Source organism: Rhamphochromis longiceps, linkage group LG20 (genome assembly GCF_057381845.1).
Source record: "Rhamphochromis longiceps isolate RC_006_pf linkage group LG20, R_longiceps_female_GT1.1, whole genome shotgun sequence".
NCBI classification, from domain to species: Eukaryota; Metazoa; Chordata; class Actinopteri; order Cichliformes; family Cichlidae; genus Rhamphochromis; species Rhamphochromis longiceps.
Window position 1 is genome coordinate 17,374,007 of NC_140576.1, and position 19,390 is coordinate 17,393,396.

At 38.6% G+C, this 19,390-nt stretch overlaps 2 protein-coding genes and 1 long non-coding RNA gene across 6 annotated transcripts in view; 2 read left to right on the forward strand and 1 right to left on the reverse strand.

The window, feature by feature from the left end:
* plagl2 (pleiomorphic adenoma gene-like 2) overlaps positions 1-1,693 on the reverse strand; it is a 48,932-nt gene extending 47,239 nt beyond the window's left edge. For 2 of the 3 annotated variants that reach the window (XM_085393067.1, XM_085393068.1), the window contains exon 1: positions 952-1,690. The gene's annotated coding sequence lies outside the window, so the exon portion shown is untranslated. Of the gene's footprint in view, positions 1-951 lie in introns of all 3 variants that reach the window. The other variant, XM_085393069.1, reaches the window with a different exon arrangement.
* Positions 1,694-2,025: 332 nt separating this feature from the next.
* Positions 2,026-7,157, forward strand: LOC146645157 (uncharacterized). Its single transcript, XR_014908996.1, has 3 exons — positions 2,026-2,759; positions 4,930-5,013; positions 5,222-7,157. It is a non-coding gene; the product is annotated as an uncharacterized LOC146645157 (long non-coding RNA).
* Positions 7,158-12,800: 5,643 nt separating this feature from the next.
* pofut1 (protein O-fucosyltransferase 1) lies at positions 12,801-18,942 on the forward strand. Of its 2 annotated transcripts, none has more exons than XM_085393074.1 (7): positions 12,801-12,988; positions 13,774-13,895; positions 14,199-14,381; positions 14,552-14,664; positions 14,771-14,963; positions 16,663-16,905; positions 17,428-17,560. In XM_085393074.1, exons 1-7 carry the CDS (start codon positions 12,850-12,852, stop codon positions 17,428-17,430), a joined length of 996 nt encoding a protein of 331 aa, XP_085249200.1. In that variant the 5' UTR covers positions 12,801-12,849; the 3' UTR covers positions 17,431-17,560. The 2 variants fall into 2 exon arrangements, with proteins under 2 accessions (XP_085249200.1, XP_085249199.1); XM_085393073.1 differs by lacking the exon at positions 17,428-17,560 and adding an exon at positions 17,577-18,942 and having other exon boundaries at positions 12,803-12,988.
* The last annotated feature ends 448 nt before the right edge of the window (positions 18,943-19,390 follow it).

Here is a 19,390-nt window from a genome sequence, read left to right on the forward strand (position 1 = left end):
AAACACCAGAATGCAACAATCTCCCAATAGGAGAAACAGCTTTCTGTTCAGTCCTCTGCAAAGCTGACTACTTTAGGGTTACTTCCACCGTTGTTTGTGCTCATTTCCTCCCTCCTGAATGACAGTAAATACGTAAAAAGCGTGCAGCCAAATCAGAAACAAGTGCACAAACTGAACCCCCACACTGTGACCCCAACCACCCCGGCTCTTTGGCAGGGTCTTGGTTGTTATTTACCCCCCTCTTTCAAGGAAAAGCGCACACTCTCCCAGCAAAACATCCGAACTGTGACATAAACCACAACCTAGTGGACGGCTCGATTCAGACAGCAACAATGGCTTCAAGGTTCAAGGAGGGCGACTGAATATCGGTCGCAAAACTTATTTAAAGAATCTGTGATGGGCATAAACATCCGTGCACGTTTCAGCAAATTTGTTTTTTCCCCTCTGGTCAACAAACACACGCAACAGGACGTTCTCTCGACCTCCCTCTCCCGTGCAGCGGCACTGCACACTTGATGAATGTTCGAAAATTGCTTAAAAATCACAAGATCGCCGAAAACTTGCAAAACTACATCAAACGTCAACAGCGAGGGGCCGCTGCACAAAGTGCGCCGTGTGGAACAACTTTACAGATTGCGTTTGCAACATAATCATCGAGCAAAAACAAGAAAACGTTTAAAAAAAACTGAGGAAGAAGACGAGGCAGAAGAGACGATCGCGTAATTATAAATTAAATACCCAGGCTTCTTACACGGTGCCACTAAAGAAAAAATAGCGCAAAGTCCGATCGTGCGACGGTAACAACACGTTCACAACAATTCAAGTGTCACTTAGAGACAACTGAGGGCTGATACGAGGCTCGGAAAGTTGTAGCAAAGGCACACATGCAGACGGGAGGACGTGAAGCCACAATATGAGCGCTTAGAGGAAAAAAACGAGCAGTTTACCCACCAGAAAGTTTCCAGCATCGCATTAGTCAATTTCACAAGGACTCCCGGTAGCCTCCCATCCCGGACCGGACCAAAAACCCGCTGTGGGAGAGCCCACGCCACCGCTCCACGCTCTTTTCTCCTCCCGATCTGTTGCTTGGATATTTTTTCCGATTTTTCCCAATAATTTTTCTATATTCGGGGCCTGAGAGTGTGTCTGGCTCTCCTCAGGCTGCAGCGGAGTTATGGGGCGGTAAGCATTATGGGAGTGTGACGTCAGGCCACTTTCACAAACTTTTTTTTTCTAACCAGCGACAGCTTTACTGGTTTTTCAGCAGCTTGCAGCCAGTCCTCCCAGTTAGCAGTACTAGTTTCAGTTATAACACCTGCAGCTTATCTTCACTCTGCGCATTGATTTTAAACAAGAAAACCTTTAAAACAATTAGAAAGATGTTTGAAAACAGAAGCTTCTACAATGTCTAAAATGCAGGCTGTGCCCAGACTTGAGTAAAGAGGGGAGGGCTTAGTTGTTAAGCTATGAATGCACTTGTTCGATGCTTTGCTTTTTCTTATTTTTATTTATCTTGTTTTTTTTAAGAAGCTCAACAATAATGAGGAAACCACTGATAATTAAAAAAAAAAAAAAAGAATTTTCTGTTTATTAAATGTAGTATTTGTTTATTTCAGCCTTTTTGCTGGAATAACTACGTCAATATTTAGCTACAATGGGAGTCTGCGTTTTAAGAACCATCAAGAACATAAGATTTCTCATAACGCCACTTCATCATCATTTCGCTATTGTTATTTATAATTGGGGGGGGGGGGGGTGGATGCAACTTGAAAAACATTTTTACCCTTAAATGCGTTATAAAAAAAAAATACAAAACCACTTTATTGAAATTAATGTGCTGGTATAATTAAGGTGTTTTTTAAAGGTATCAGAAAGTGAAAACATGGCGCCAGATAACGAGTAGGAGTTCCAGCCCACAAGCTGGAATGTGGATGATCACCCCGGGTCCCCACGTGCTGAAGGCTACCGGTGGTTGGTGGTGGTGGTGGTCCCGTTGCTCTCTCTCCCATCTTGTGTGTCCTTTGGGGAAGGGGGAGGGGAGAAGGGTGAAAGAATTACTTCCAGGGCACATCAACTCGTTTCCTCATCACCCTAACTGCCTCTCCGGCACCACTTCCCAGCCCCTCCACAGGCTGCCAACGGTCCCACCGCCGAGCCCGCAGGGTGAACGTGTTTGTGCACAGCGCCGGAGTGAGTGAAATGAGAAGGGGTGTCTTCAATAATGCGGCATTTAAGTTCTTATGTTCTATTTTCATACAAAAAATAAAATACTGTTTTTAAAGATCAATACATATATTTGTGTAATTTTTGAATTGCATAAATGATTCAACTTATTCCGAAGCCTTTGCATCATGTTGAAGTGCAAAATGCTTTTATTAAACAGAAACACATGATTCAAAATCTTGCATTTAGGTGCTGACTGGCCAGTGAACAATTAAAATAAAAAATACATCACCATGCAGAATGCACTTATCCTGTTATTCGGATTTTCATGGGCAATTAGTCTAAATTGAAAAATTTCCGACAGAACATGAAAGCATCAAAAGCCTTTCGGCTTGTTCAATAAAGGGGAGCGGGGCAGAAAGTGTTTGTTGTTCGGGGCTGCTGTGCTGCACAACTACAATAGACGTACCTACTACAACGGTGTGCTGGAAAGAGCTTGCGGAAATGATGATGACGATGATGATGCTTTTTGTTTCCCGAACCACTTTTTTTTCCCCGTTTTTTAAAGAAGAAGCTGCTTATAATAAGCCTATATTGTAAGTTGTTGTCTCGGACCTAAATGTTACTCCACTGGATCGGACCGGATATCTGTACCTGACGTCGCAGACTCGTTTATGTAAAACAGACAGGCTAAAAACCTCTTTAAACACGAATAGTGTTGAGATGTTTTGTTTTCTGTTCGTTTGTTTGTTTTGTTTTTTGTTTTTCAAAGTTTACTTTAAAAAGTCAGGTCGGTTTTTTGTATTCAAGCTTTTATTTGGGGGGGGGGGGGGGGGGGGGGGGGCAGTTAAATATTTAACTGTTAGACAAATAAAAGCAGGTCTGTCAACACAAGATCTGTAGGAATTAAAATTTCTCACAACAATTAATAGAACAAACGCATATTCAATAAAACCACATTTGTATAATTATTTTAAAGATTTTTTCATTATTAAAACAATTAAGCAACTGATACTAATAAAATATTCAGACAAACATAGAAAGCTCAGATTTAAAAATAGACAAATAAGGAAGTTATAAATAACATAAGGAAGGAAATAATTGCATTTTTATACCCATTTTTTTCTATTCATATTGGACATTTTTATTCTTAAATTAAGCCTAGACGTTCCATGAATTAATCTCTGAATACCAAGTGTAACAATTTGAAACTGTCCAAAAGCAATGACAAGTATGTACTTTGGATGAAATTATGTACTTTCTTTTGAATGCCAAAAGAAAGTACATAATTCTTCATTAAAGTTTGTTTAATGAAGAATTCTCTTTAACCTGATGCTACAGTTGTAGAAATTATCTGTGGATATAATAATGGTTTTAATGCTTTGAATGTAAAAAACTAGGAAAATCTTCCATTTTTGGACAATTTAAACCCTCAAAGGCCAAGGGCCGCTGGTCATGGGGTAGGGAAGTTGTGAGAATTTTTTATCTCCCAAAAACTACAAATACTACACTCTAGGTAATATTCTCAGAATATTCAAGGATTTTCCAACCAGGCTGTTAATTAAAATTGCCTTAGTCTGATAAATATTTGTGGGAATTAGGCACTTCAGCTGGAGTTCAAGCACTTGTGACTTAAAACTAATTAGTGCCATTTTAAGAGGGCCCTATTTTCTTTACTTTAACCACTTAAGGAGCAGGTGTCTTAAAAAATTGATCTGTTTAAAAATGTAAATAAACATTAAATCAAACTGAATCTTTAAATATATAAAATTTAGGAAAAAATGTTAATTTTGGATTTAATTCCAGCAAAAAGGATTTTAAAAAAGGTGGTGAAAACCCAGGAAAACTGATGCTTTAAAGATCACTTCAAGAACCTATAGGTTACTTAATAACCACTAGGATATTCAAACAGGTTATTAACATGTGATTTGGTAGAAAAAGAATGTCCTAAAGAGGTTGGGTCTTCTTTAAGTTAAAAGTAGCAAAGGTTCATTACACAAAAAAATCTCATAAGCAAATAGTTTAACAATTAAAGAACAACATCTCGATGTAAAACATGAACAGCTGGTAGACTTCACCATGTGTAGTAACATTAAAAGACCCCAGAAAAACCCTAACAAAGTAATGCACTTGTATTTTTTAGTACATTTGCAGTCTTACTGAGCAAAACGCTTCAGATGACATTTTAACTAAACACACATATAAGCATTTTCTCAGCTTCACATTCACGGCCAATTCAGAATCAGCAACGTCTCTAACGAGCATGTGTCAGACTAACAGGAGGAAACCTCATGTAGGCACAGGGAGCGCCTGCACTCATAAGAGCACCAACAAGGGTTTGAATCAGGAACCATCTTGTTGTCAGGTGACAGCACACCACTGTATTGAAACAAAAAGACAACCCAAAAACAAAAATGAGGCAACACACCATGCCACTGTTGTAGCTTTTTCTGAAATGTGTTTCTGGCGTCAAAATAAAAAAGGATATTTCTCATAAGCAGTTTGCGTCGTCTTTGCACATTTATTTTCATTATATACAAAATTAACAGATTAACTGCATTCTGTGTTTGTGAACTTTTTGCAGACTGGGCTGTAGGACTTTCTTTGACATCAGCTGTATATTTTGCTACCATCAGTTGTACTTTCACAAAGATTATACATTACAGATTTTACCTGTGGTACGACTAATGTATGACTAAATTCAGCTGACCACGCTGCCTTTGGTGGGATCTGATGTAACCGCTTTGGTTGTTTTTCCCCCTGCAGCTTCTTCTGTTAGGATCCTATAAAGCAAACAGAAACTGGACAAGAATAGATGATAGAGAAACAGAAGGTCTGAAGATGGATGAGGTGAGGCAATTTCCTGGCATAAACAGTGAGATTTCTTTCATTATGCCTTTGTTTGTTTATTTGGATTACAGTGTGGTTTGCTGCAACCGCAGTCAGGTTGATTGCAGTTGTTGCGTGGTGGGCTGTTATTTACATCTGTGGAGCAATTTTTACTAACCTATGAAATGCCACAACATGACATCCTCTGATTCCTCTGTCTTTTTCTCAGCCCTGTAGACCATGCAGGAAAAGCCCTCACATGCACAGCAGCAGCCACCACTCCCCTGCATGTTTCTGGCTACCACACACCTAATCAGTCCTGATTAGATGCACTGTGAGGGACGAGGAAGCCAGAAGTTTCCTTTGAGAAGTTCTGATGACAGGACAGAAGAAAGCAATGGGCTCCCTTAAATAAAGCCTTCATCAGGCTCTGGGAAGAAACATGTGGCTCTGTTTATGGCAGGGTATACCAGTGTTCTGTTCTCCAACTGATCTTGCAGTGTCATCTTGATTTACCTCCTTCCTTTAGCACGCTTTACTTCACAGCTATTACTTTAACACCGTCAGCTTCATATAGACGCACGCTCAAGCTCCTCTGTAAGTACACATGCACCTCTAAACTTAACGTATTGTGGCAAGCACTCACACACCCATCTACACAAACCAAAGAGATCCAAAATCAGCATCAGCAAGCACAATAGCAATTAGTAAGGGGGACAATTTGTTCACATCTGGAGTGGATTTGCTTGCCACCAGAATACCCAGCAATCTCTTCTTTCAGGGTCTGGCACAGTGGGAAATGACTATGTGTGTTTTTATGTGTTTTGTTTAAAACAGATGGGCGGTTTACATTAGTGGGGATGGGTGATAAACAGCTTAGGAGGGATGGTGGGGAACCACCAGGACATCATTGTCCCGTCCAGCTACACAGAAATGGCTGAGCATTCGACTGAAAGCTAGACAGAGACGATACATCTGCATGATGTAACCACTGAGCATTTGGTGTGTGATAATTTCTGGGCAGAAGTTCTCTGCGATGAGGTGGGGTGTCAAGTCACAGAGAGCAAACATCAGAGTTCTGCAGGAGGTTGATAAGGTAGATGGGTGGAGCTGCAGAGCTGTCCAGTTACACAGTCATCAGTTACATCATGAAGGCACTCTGCCCCAAAAATTATTTTAAAAAAGAGTTTTAAATTAATAGTTAATGAAAATACTCAGTCATGAAATGATTTATTTTTTTTGCTTTATATGCAAAAACAGGACAAAAACAACACTTATTGAACAGAATAAGTGTATCTGATAATGTGCTTGAGGGAGTGTTTGTAGGTGTGCACAGTTTTAGTAAGCCCAGAGGTAAAAATTTGTGAAAGAGAATGAAAAAATAAGAAAGGCAAGATGAATAACTATATAAATAAAGCCAATAATAATGAAATAAGAAGAAATGAATAGTAGAAAGATACTGTCAAGTTCTGTCTGTCTTCCAAGTCACTGCACTTATAAATAAAAGTCTGTTTCACATAGTAACATGTTGAAATAAGCACTGTGAGAAACTCTGAGGGAAAGTGTTTATATTTACTACACTGTTAAAAATGAAGTAATGTAAATAATGTTATATTTATGTGATAATTATTGTATGAATTAAATATTGTCACTTCTGGCGTACCCTGTACATTTGTCAGTATTCTTGGCAATACTGAGAATCAAGTAGTTTTGGTGCATAACTTAATCAAACAGGAAGTGAAAGGAACATACTGCATATCCAGGTTCAAAGGCTTGCAAGTCAGAGCACCTGCCTACACATTTGCTGTTTAAAAGCACAGTAATGTGAGTATCAGTTATAAGTTTACAAAACCGGTACAAAAAACATTCTGAACCATTTAAAAGGTTTTAGAATCACTTGTAGCTTTATCCAGATGTTCAGATGGCTTAGCTTAATTAGTTTAATTATCTACTTACCTTTCATTAATGTCCGTTATTGTGGGAACAACCAAAGTCTTATGTTACAGTCTTCATGTATGCCACTCAGACACACTAGGGCAAATGGGATATTTGTGTTTAAACAGAAAAATAAAGTTTGTTAATCTATCTATCTATCTATCTATCTATCTATCTATCTATCTATCTATCTATCTATCTATCTCTCTCTCTCTCTCTCTCTCTCTCTCTCTCTCTCTCTATATATATATATATATATATATATATATATATATATATATATATATATATATATATATATATATATATATATATATATATATATATATATATATATATATATATATATATGCTACTGTGCTGCTATAACTACTAATAGTAGCGCAGTACTATTACCCTATTACTACTTTTTTAGTGTTTTAGTCCAGCTTCATTTGAAGAGGGGCTTTTAGCATTTACAGTTTTAAAGGTTTAAAATATATTGTTTCAAATGTTGATTTTTGTTTAGTTGTTATTAGTTTCATGATTAACAGTCTCAGCGCTTGTTATGACAGTAGTGGTATTTTTAAGCCTTTATGACGTACAGACATGTCTCAAACATGCACTAAAGTCTTCTGTTGTGTTAACAAATTCAATCAAACTGACAAAGATATTTCTCATGTGTTTTAATTTTACTTTAGTTTGTTTTCAAATCTAACCTTTTCACTAGTCTAAACCTTTCTAGTGCATTCAGTTTTTATCCATGTCAGTAAATTATTATTAGCATGTATTACTAACATTTTCTAGAGGTAGATATTGCATTTTTGTTTGTTTTGGCATGTCCACGTTTAAATTTAAATAAATCTGTCAAGTGAGAAATATTTCTTATCATTAATAGCTTTAATGCTGCAAACTTTAGAATAGACTTTAAAGAGATAGTTTGGCTTTTTCCAATTTCATTAATAAGATAAATCTCCTAACATCAGTTTTGATACTTTGTGTGTTGCTTTTTGTTACATTCAGTCTACGTGTAGCTACAGCAGATTACTGAGAGGAACCAACAGACCAAAATAAAATAAGATAAAACACACACAAAGCTTAACATCCCTAAATACAAGAAAACCTTGAAGGTGAAACAGGTTTCTCTTAATTTTTCTCTATATCACTAAAGCAAACTGCTTCTAATAGATGGACCTACAGCAGCTGGAAACTAAAGAAAATCAACAGTAAACAGTTATTAAATTTGACCCATTTTCTACTACTTTTAAATTTAAATAAATCTTGAAAACCAGAATGAAATTGTAGGTGAAGTCAAAAGTAAAACTAAATATGAAAATCTGGTTAAAATGCAGGTAAATTAAGTTTTAAAAAAAATGTTTTTTTTTAAATCAGAGGTTTGGAGCAATCTTTAATACTTGAAATGACACTTAAAAGTTAAATCTTTATAATCAAAATTACTTTAAAATTACTTTAAAAATACTTGGTTTCCAGAACTTGTCAGGCTTGCCGTTTTCACAGCAGACAAGTCCTCTTACAGCATGGATTTCATTGGTTTTTCCAAGTAATTTTTCTTGTCTTGAGCAACATTGGAGTAGTCCATCACAGTAAAATTTCTCTCAGCTTGCTGATACTAAGCTCTCTTGTAGCATCACCTGCAGGATTTCCATTTCCTCTATAATAGTTCCACTGGGTAGGTTCAGTTAAACTCTTTTCCACATCCCCTGTTTAGTCGAACTCTATATCTTCTCCAAAGTTTAACTTGGCTCTCTTCTATGTCAAGGTGTGTCAAGATATATTTACTATGTCTAGCTACAATAAGAGCACCTAGCCATTCCAGGCTGAGTAGGGTAAAGTTTTTTAGGTGCATCTGTTGTTTTAAATGTTTTCCAAGTTCATTACCAGTTTTACTTAATGCCTTTATCACAGAGGAATGGGTTGGAAAAACTTTCTCAGGTTTAGGCATTAACTTTTGCATCTTAAAACTCACTGAAGAAAGAAAATAGGAGGACTGTTTCTATTCTGTTTGTTCACAGAGTATTCACCCGGACAAAAAACATACCTCAGATAGTTCATGGACAACTGGTGTGTGTAACGCGATGCCTTTGAAGAGGTGTGTTTTTTTCTTCACCTCCATAGTTACAACATGGAGTTTTATTATATTTAAAAACACATAAACAAACAAAAAAGCTTTTATTATTGACACTCTTTTCTTCTACGTGGACAAATTTGTCAGAAAAACCTGTTTAACATGTGACAGCTCTGCATGCTAGATCTGTAAAATGACAGCACACCATACAGATTTCAGCTGAACTGAAAGCTGGGTTGTCAGGAACAACACATAAAGGTCAACAGGAGGAGGGTTGTTTTGAGGTTGACTACCTTATTTCCCTCTTGTGAAAGGCCACAAACAGTGTAGAATATGAAAGAAGTTAAAAACATAGCAGACAAATGGGGAAACATAAGTGGCATGTATGCATGTGTAGATGTTCTAATACTGAATACTACTAACTGAAAGCTTCTTCCTCTGCAGCTTGAAGAGTCGAAAAAGGAAATGAAACTGATAAAACCTTGGATAGTGAGGAAGAGCTGCACAAAAACTAAAATGCAAAAAAAGTTAGGTGAACATTTTTATGTTTGTTTGATTGTTGTGATCCTATCACCTCAAGGAAGTCTCACGCTCTCTCTCCCTGTCTCACCAACTTTTTGTCTTTTTCTCAAACTCCGGCAGTGAGTTGTGGTTCTTTGTATTGTTATCTTCGCTGTCATCTGTAACAATGAGAAACAGTGTGTGTTCAAGGGATGGGGGAGGAGCAGACATCAAGAACGACACAGGAAAAGAGGGAAAGAGCAGCCAGCTGTTGAGCATCAGAGAAAAGAAAAACGAGAGTGATTGAGTACAAAGAGAGAATCGTTAGAACGGGTTGGCTGACCTGGAGGATGCAAAGGGATTAAGAATCCCTGAAAGCCCAACTAGAAAACCTCAGAGTCCTTTTCGTGTGAAACTCACAAAAAAAGTTCTGGACTTTGGTTATAATTTAAAAATATATAGTCTGTCTACTGTTTTAGCTGTTTTATGTAGATGTACATGTTTAGTTGTCCTTGGAGTAATTATAAAAAACAAACTATATGCAGATCATTCCAGTTGTGTCGCTCAGCCGCTTAGCTGTGCATAACAATCTCTTTATTGTGACATATTTAAGCAATTATCGGTTGATTCGGTCAAACAAGGCAGGCTGGCAGAGAATCATCTAAATAAAAGTAACAAAAGTTTGAGACCGCACCCAGGCCACATGTTGTCATGCCTACCCAGTACACTTGGTCTGGGCATGTTGAGCACACATGTGAACCTCTAATGACGAACACATAATGACAACACTCTGGGAGTGCTGCCCCTTCTCCCATCTGAGTCTTTATCACTGGATGTAGCATTGATTGGCTCCATCTGATTTACACCTGGGAATCTCAGGCAAAGCAGCAAGGACTAATGCAATATTTCTTTTCTCATACTGTGAACTCTGTGTGACCCCCTTCTTTGTCAGTCTGCAGGAATGATCAAAAGAGAAGTAGCAAACGCTTATTGTATGCTTTAAACCCATGATTTTCTTCCTAACTCAAAATATGTGCTGACACCCAGCGTTGTTCATTTTTAAAGGGTTAGTTCTACAGTTAGTTAATGCTATTCCTGTATGATTACTGTACATCCACTGTTTACTTCAACCATGCACTGTATATAAAGATAATGTTCTGTCTATATAATCACTGTTTTCAGCCAGCACTGCACTAACAGAATTTTGACTATGTTTAATCCAAAATCTGTTAAAACCAGACTATGATTTATAGACATTTTACATAAAAACATTACAATATATACAATGTATAACTTTGATAGGGCACAGAACTGTAAATAAAATAGGAAGTTCTAAACAAACAGAGCCATTCTAGTTGTTAAAAGCCACCACCGCTCACCCAATGACCAACTTGTACACATTATGAATGAAAAATTTACAGTTGTGTAAATAAATGCTTTCAGGTGCATCAGCTGTGGTTAACAGCAGGCTAGGAGCTAGAGGTACTGTTTTTCTCATGGACAATTGCAAAACGTAAATTAACACTTTTTGTTTAACACATGGTTAAAAAGTGATACGACTTCTCAGATATTCATTTTGGGAATATGGCTGATGTCTCAGTTTAGATAGAAATGGGCTACACTTCACCCTGATGAAAATAAATCATTCATTATTCAAGCATCATTTTGTATTTGCATTTTCTGCATATAAGATGGTTTAGAATGTAACTGCAATGTTATTTCCTGTATTCCCTCAAAATCTCAGTTAGCTGCTAGCTTTAAGCAAAAGAGTCCTGTATGAACACAGTTGGATTTTTTAAGTTTTGAATCTTCAGTTTCCTCTTCTTAGCTGATAGGAGTGGTACCAGGTGTGATCTTTTGCCACTGTAGCCCATCTGCTTCAAGGTGTGTTCAGAGATAATCTTCTGCATACCTTGATTGAAGCAAATGGTTATTTCAGCTACTGCTGCCTTCCTACCAGCTCAAGGCACTCTGGCCATTATGGGTCAGAGTAGAAGGCATTTTTAACCCAGAAAACTGCCACCCACTTGATATTTTCTGTTTTTCCACACCATTCTCTGAGGTGATTGTTGTAAAAATCCCAGCAGACCAACAAGTATGCCAACTAAACAGTTTTGTCTTCATCCTTTTCAAACACGACAAACATTTTGTTCATATTCACTGCAACATCTTAGTTATTCCAAATTTTAGATAAAACAGTTGAATAAATCACAAAACTATCAAATCAAATGTGCAGAGCTAACTGCTGTGGCAAACCCTTGTGCAACTGAAAGGATCTTCTATTTGGTTCAGATTTGAGTCATTTTACTTTTTTTAATCATTTTGAAGTTTGGACTGTTTTGTGAAGGTGCTGCTTCAGTTCAGTTGATGGTAAATGGACTGGGGCTTATACAGCGCTTTTCTACTCATCTGAGCATTCAAAGCGCTTTACGAAACTTGTGCATTCACCCATTCGCACAAGCACATCTTTCTAAGTGCTTCATAGCTAACATTCACATGGCTGCATCGGAGAGTAATTAGTATCTTGCCCAAGTAAACTAGGGGAAGCCAGGAATCGAACCACCAACCTTCCAATCAGTGGATGACCTGCTCTACCACCTGAGCTACAGTGGGTGGCTGTGGGTGGCTGTAGCTCAGGTTTTAGAGCAGGTTTTTTGATCTTTAAAAACTGAATGTGAAGACAATCACCAATGTCATTCATAAAGAAAATAATAGTTAGATGCAATAATGTACAAAATTGGCTCTATTGCTTATGTTTAAATCGGTTCTACTGTTGCTTATTTAGTAAGTAAGAGTTAATTCTTTAGAACCTGGGCGCCAAACACAAGGCCAAGCTGATTCTGGCCCCCATTTCCAAAGAAATCCCCCCCCCCCCTCCCTTTCCAAAGTAATTAAGTAATAGATAAACAATAATAATTAAAACACAGGTAAGTTCCTGTTTTTTCACAGAAATTTTTATTTTTTACAATGAAAAAAATACATTTTCTGTTAATTATTGTGAATTACATCTGGGCATTTCTACAGCAGCATTTCTGCATCATACAGGAAAACTGAGATGTATTGTTGAAATCCCTTTCCTTATACTAAATGGGGTTAAATATGTAGTTAAACATCTTTAATCTGACAAAAAGTTTCACTGTTTCAAATCCCTAAAATGTCAAACTGCGAGGAATAGCTACCTGATATTTTATGATCTTCGTATTTCTTTTCTACTTGGATATACACCCATTTTGTTCGATAAAGACCAAAGATTTTACCAGGAGTGCACTTTAGCACCAGTGCAGTAGGTGGCAGCAAAGTTTGAGTTGAACTATTGAAAGAAACCCAAGGAATTGTGGGATGTGACATGAAGCACAATGGCGGTTAAACAACAGAACATTGACGGTCTTTCACTAAAATGTTTATTCTTATCACTTCTACTCCAAACTTGTCGAACCTTTGCCGAAGAGCTGCAGTGGGATGCGAATGGCTACGTTTTGTACTGCCCGTGCATGGGTAAATCATTCTTTGTAGCTACATGCGCTCATTCTGCCGGAGTAACACAGTTAGCGAGTTCAAAAGTTTTTCATGCCCATGTATGAGTTCACAGAGCCAGGAGCTGTCCCAGGGGGTGCTTGTTATTTCGGAGGTAGTGTTTTTACAGTGAAGCTGAGTAGAGAGGACCTTATAAAAATAAACGCTGAACTTGGAGAACATTTGAGCAGCTAAAATATATGTCTTTGTATGCTCAGACAGGAGGGGCGCTTTCAGCCCTTAGAGCGAATGAAATAAGAAATACTAATCATTCCTACTACTAATGAAGTAAGAAACTTACTTAAATCAAGGACATTGCAAAAATTAACAGAAGAGCTGTACGCAAAAACACAAGTTGGCATCTCCGTAAAATTTGTCAGCTGATTAAGCATGATCTGTTCTAAAATTAGTTTTCTACTACACGCTTCCCTTCCATTAATGCACTTACGAGACAGCGATGCCGTGACCTGCTGTTGCTTACCAACAATAAGATTTAGTAAATTTAGAACAGATATTAAGAATGTAAAAGTGTGTGTATGTATATATACTCATAACAGCGGCTTACAGACATTTTCGTAGTTTTCCTAGCTTTTGGCCATCCATTGCAATGAAATGACTATAATGTAGTTATGTTTTCATGCCTCGTTAACTTGTTTAAACAACGAACTTCCTTGTAGTAAATGTATGTCACACATGCCATGTGAAGGAGCACAAAGTTTACACTGATAGATAAGTGCAACTTTATGCACATTATGCATGTTATTCAGGTCGCTTTGGAAACCAGGCTGACCACTTCCTAGGATCTCTGGCCTTTGCAAAGATGTTGAACCGAACCCTGGCAGTCCCTCCCTGGATAGTGTACCGCCATCACACACACCCCTACACCAATGTAAGTCCAGGCAGCAAGGTGAGAGCAAAGCTGTTGTTAAGTGTACTGTGTGGTGTACTTTTAGTATCCCTTTGGGAAGTATCAGAGGTACTGGTCACACGCTGTATATCAGAACAAATGACATAAAACTATTTTTCACACATGCACTGCAGCCCTAAGCTTTAGTAGCAGGTACTTGTCAAAAATATACATAAATAGCTAGAGCATATCTGTCTAACACAAATGTGATTTTGTTAAAGCTATTACACACCAAGTCTTAAGGTGGCTGTGTTGTTTTATTCCACTCTTATGTATTCTGTTCAGGTCCATGTTCCCTACAGCGAGTTCTTCGTGCTGGAGGCTTTGTCTGCCTACCACCGTGTGATCAGCTTGGAGGACTTCATGGAGAAGCTAGCCCCCAAATACTGGCCTTCAGGACAGAGGAATGCCTACTGCTTTGAGACGGCGGCCCATCGGAGTAAGGACAAGAAGTCCTGCCCAATGAAGGTGAATTAGAATCTAAAAGAAACCTTATCTGGCTTAATGTGATTAGCCACAGGTGAAATGCTGCCCTCTGGCGGTCCACGGACAGTCCACAGATTATATATTGTATATTGATCAGAAGCTCCTGTTTGAACATTCTAATATGGCCAGATTATCCCGATTTATTTTTTCAGGATGGGAACCCATTTGGGCCATTCTGGGACTATGCCGGTGTGGACTTTGACAAGTCTGTCTTATTTGGTGGGATTTCCTTCAGTGCCTATCACCAACCTCAGTGGATGAAGAAGTGAGTACATGTCAGTGCAGGTATACACAGAATTATTAAAGGTGACATAAAACATTAAAAAAACCTACCTCATTCACTATTCCACTGTTTCATGCTCTTGGGTTAGGTTTCCTCCCTTTGAGCACCCTGTCCTGGCCATGCCTGGGGCTCCAGCTCAGTTTCCAGTGATAGAAGAGCATGTGGGCCTGCAGCGCTATATAGTTTGGTCAGACAAGATGGTGAAGGAGGGAGAAGAGCACATTGCCACCTTGCTGACCAGGCCATATGTTGGCATCCATCTGAGGATTGGCATAGACTGGGTGAGATAAGCTTGACAAGCCTGGACACAGAGGGTTTTATTCACATGCTCTCTTATGTGCAGCCCCTCAGTCTGAAAAAGTGAGTTGTTTTAGCTCCTTTTCCTTCAGAGCCACAGATCTCTTAATTGGCTAGCACTTGCAAACAGAAGGTTGGGTGGGCTTCTGGGTGAATTCATGTGCTGCATCACAGACATACCTGTGATGGTCCAAGTGTCTCTGCACAGTCTGTTTTTCATGAGAGAGCTAAATTGGCCATAGGTATGAATGTCAGTGTGAATGGTTATCCGTTTCAGTCCCAATCTGGGTTTGTTCATAGCAGTAAATTAATATTCATTCAGTGCATCATTGAGGCTCAATTCAATTTTATTTATATAGCGCCAAATCACAACAACAGTCGCCTCAAGGCACTTTATATTGTACAGTAGATTCTACAATAATAGATACAGAGAAAAACCCAACAGTCACATGACCCCTATGAGCAAGGTCTTTGGTGACAGTGGGAAGGAAAAACTCCCTTTTAACAGGAAGAAACCTCCGGCAGAACCCGGCTCAGGGAGGGGCGGGGCCATCTTCTCTCACCCCAACCAGGGTGAGAGAAGGAAGGCAAGGCTCAGTGATGACTGACTAAAATCTACTGACAACCAATGTTCCCTCTAGTTGTTTAGGAAGGGGGGGAAGTTTTAGGAGTGACGGCGGCGTTTTGAGATGTGAGAGATTTGAGATGTTTAGCGCAAATCTTGTGTAGTTAGTGTGTAATGTAGTCAATAGTTTTGTTGTGTGTGTCAGAACAATGAGGTGTTACAGGAGTGATACATCTCCTGTTGTCAGGCCTGCAGGTATCAGGCTGTTGTTCTCCTTTATCTCATAGTGGACAGAAATTATTTTTTGGAATGGCACAAATAATTTGTGTGGCATCAAATTTGATGCAGAACAGCTGATTGTTCTGTAAATAGTTTGAAATGTTTATTTTAAAAAATGCCTTGGCTGCATTTTTAGGTAAACAGCTGCAAAAACCTTTGTTTGCATAACTCAGTTACTTTTTTGAAGAAGTAACTATATAATTAATTGCCCAACATTGGTCATTATATACTGTATTTTGCAGACAGAGAGTTACAGGACTCTGTCCCAGATGCCCAGTCTCCCAGACTCATACTCATAATACAAGTCAGAGCTTTATAAAAAAAAAGAAAAGAAAAAAAGAAAGAAAGTGTGTTGTTTTCCAAATTGGAGTTCAAGTTATTTTTACTTAACATACTACACAGGTCACGAACAAGATTTTTTTTAATTTTCATTGTAAGTGGGCTAAAGCAGTTAATTAAAAGTAGTATAACATAAATGTAAATGCTGTAATTTGATTATTTTAATAAACCATGTAACTTGGATGGATTCGATACTGGCGTGAAAACAGTGCACACGTCTGCTGTTGGTCACAGTGGTCCAACGGGGTCTCAGGGAGTTTGTGTGTTCGCTCAGACACATCAAAAATTATAGGAACATTGCTGACAACAGAGGAGGAGCAAGCCCATAAAAGAAACTATGCGGAAATGAAACAAGGACACAAATGAGGTCGATAAATGAAATATTTGTATTCATTTTTTCCCCTTTGGCTCATTGTATCCATATATTGTGAGGGAACAGTCAAACCTTATAGTCTGTACAGTTTATATTCTAACTTTTTAATCTTTGTCTCCTTTTCTAGCAAAATGCCTGCAAACTGCTGAAGAATGGCGATGCAGGACCTCATTTCATGGCCTCCCCTCAGTGCGTCGGGTATAACCGTCAAAAAGCCCTGCCCCTCACTATGGCCATGTGTCTCCCTGACCTAACTGAGATTCGTGGGGCTGTCAAGCTGTGGGTAAAGAAGACCAACGCCCGTTCTGTCTACATCGCCACAGACTCTGAATCGCACAGTCAGGACATTGAAAAGCTCTTCAAAGGCAAGGTGGGTTCTTGTGTGGAGAATTCATAAGTCTGTCATAAGCTTGTTTTGGCATCTTTGTCCTTAATGCTAACTTGAGGGGCTGGGAGGTTTGTGAGAACTTAAGAACCTTTCAAACTCTTTACAGAGTCACTAAAAATAATCTGGCTGGCTGTGAGCCCAGAAGCTTCACCCACATGCCGTTTATGAGGGGCAGCCAGTTAGAAAATGCTGGTTTAAAGGGAGGAGCTAATTTCATACTCCATTTACCTTAGAAGTCAGATAGTCAGATCCCAGCTTCAGTATCTCACAGCTGATTACGTTCATGCCACCATCTTGAATTGTGAAGTCGGGGTTGGTGTGGCTGCTGAGGTGGTGTTCCAGTTGTTAATTCAGACTGGGGACTGGATATTCTGACTTCAAATGGAACGCATCATAAAGCTACTCATTTTTTTACATATGTAATCTATAGGACGATAAAATATTTGAAAGCTGCATGTGACCTTACTCCATTATACTTCAATTTTGTATTTTTCTTTTTTGTAGTAAAGACATTTCCACCATAAAGTGATACATAAAAGCTACAATTTTTGTACCTCTAAGAGGAGGAATTCCCTGCTTTAAGACCCGAAGATCTGGAGCGAGACCTGAAGGAAAGCCCGTCTAATTTGTGGTTTCCACTGTGACCTCTGCAGGTGAAAGTGGTGAGTCTTCAGCCAGACTTTGCCCAGATGGACTTGTACATCTTAGGCCAGTCTGACCACTTCATTGGCAACTGCGTTTCCTCCTTCTCTGCCTTTGTGAAGAGAGAGCGGGACGTCCGCAGCCTTCCCTCCTCCTTCTTCGGTATGGACAAGCCGGGGAAATCAAATGCCAAAGAAGAGCTCTGATTGTCAGGCGTTCGTCCTCTGAACACTGATTCTAATTACATGTCATGAGGAGGCGAGAGAGTGTTCAAATCTCACACAATGGTTCACAATGTGTCCAGTAAGATTATAAATTAAGGCTACACGCATGTCTACTTTCAGAATGGGTTATGTGTGTTAAAACATGGAGAGTGCTGCTATCAGGAAACACTATTTAAATAAACGCTATTATAATGCAAATACAGTTTTTTAGGGAGTAAAAAACTGTTAAATTAGCAGATGTTTTAACAGTGTTCATCAGTCAGCCACACATTCACTCTGAGCTGTTTGTGGTACACAAGTGGAACCTATACTGCAATGAGGAGGCATAAATGTATACTGTAAGGACTGTCTGAAATACCAGTTTTTAGGCTCTGCATCTATGGGATAATCAACAGAATGTTCAGGGTTTCAACCAACAGGGGTTGGCAGCTGAACATGGCTTAAAAGTATAAGCAGAACCCCCTCCCCATTTTTACATTTAGTCAGAAAAAAAGTTATTAGACAGCAAGCATCAAGTGATCTAATGTCTTTGTTCCCTTTCATGTTTGTGCATCAACCTTTTTTGGTTCCCCATACTGAAGCCAGTTTTCCTTTCCTGAGGAAAACACGCCACTTCCCTAACATTTCCTTTAGGTACTGCCTTCAACAAACTGTAAAAGAGTGAATGCACACTCAGCAGTGACGCTCTGCTGCTCTTTCCTTTCCTTCCTCTATAACTTCCATAACATGGAGATCACAGTAACTGAGCCTGCTGTATATACCAGTTCGAGAGAGGGGAAGAGGAGACATTACCTCTCAGTTTAAAGGTCTCAGGACCAAAATCCATATGTGAACACCTGCACTGAAAGTTGTAATTTTGTTGATGTTTAAGGGAATTTAGATGTGCATACATGTGACGATGTATGTTAAGCTGGTAAACGCAATGATTTTGAAGTCAAATGTTTTTCATGTCTTTTTTTTAATCAATAAAGTCATGCACACTTTTTTTCTGAAGGACCAGCAGCCTGTTTACTTCCCTCTGGAAGCTTAGCTTTGAATCAGTTTGTCAAATCAGTGAACAGGCTAAGCATGTGGGGCCTTTATAAGTATTTTTCATAATGTGAGCTTGGATATTTTTTTATTCACAGCTGAATAAAGTTACTTTTAAGTTGTACATTTTGTGTATTCTTCAGTGTAATATACTATGCTTTCACATAATTACAAAATATATCTTAACTATATCCTACTTGCACCATTAAGTTCAGTTTTAATTATATTGCACCAATTCACAAAAAGTCACATTGTGGTGTTTTAGGGTAATAATAGTATTAAGAAGAATCCTCAATAATCAGAAGATGCCCAATATACAAGCACTTGGTGACAGTAGGAAGGAAAAACTCAATTTTAACAGGAAGGAAATTCAAGCAGAACCAGGCTCAGAGAGGAAATCTACCACAATTGGCTGGTGACAGAGAGGAGAGCAGAGAGACACTGGGGGAGAAATGGCACACTATGGGATAGACAGAGTTTAATGATTACTATTAGTTAAATGGATAATATGTCAAACTCTGAACACTGATTTGCAAATTATGGAATTTTTAGTAAAGAGGTAGGAATAAGTA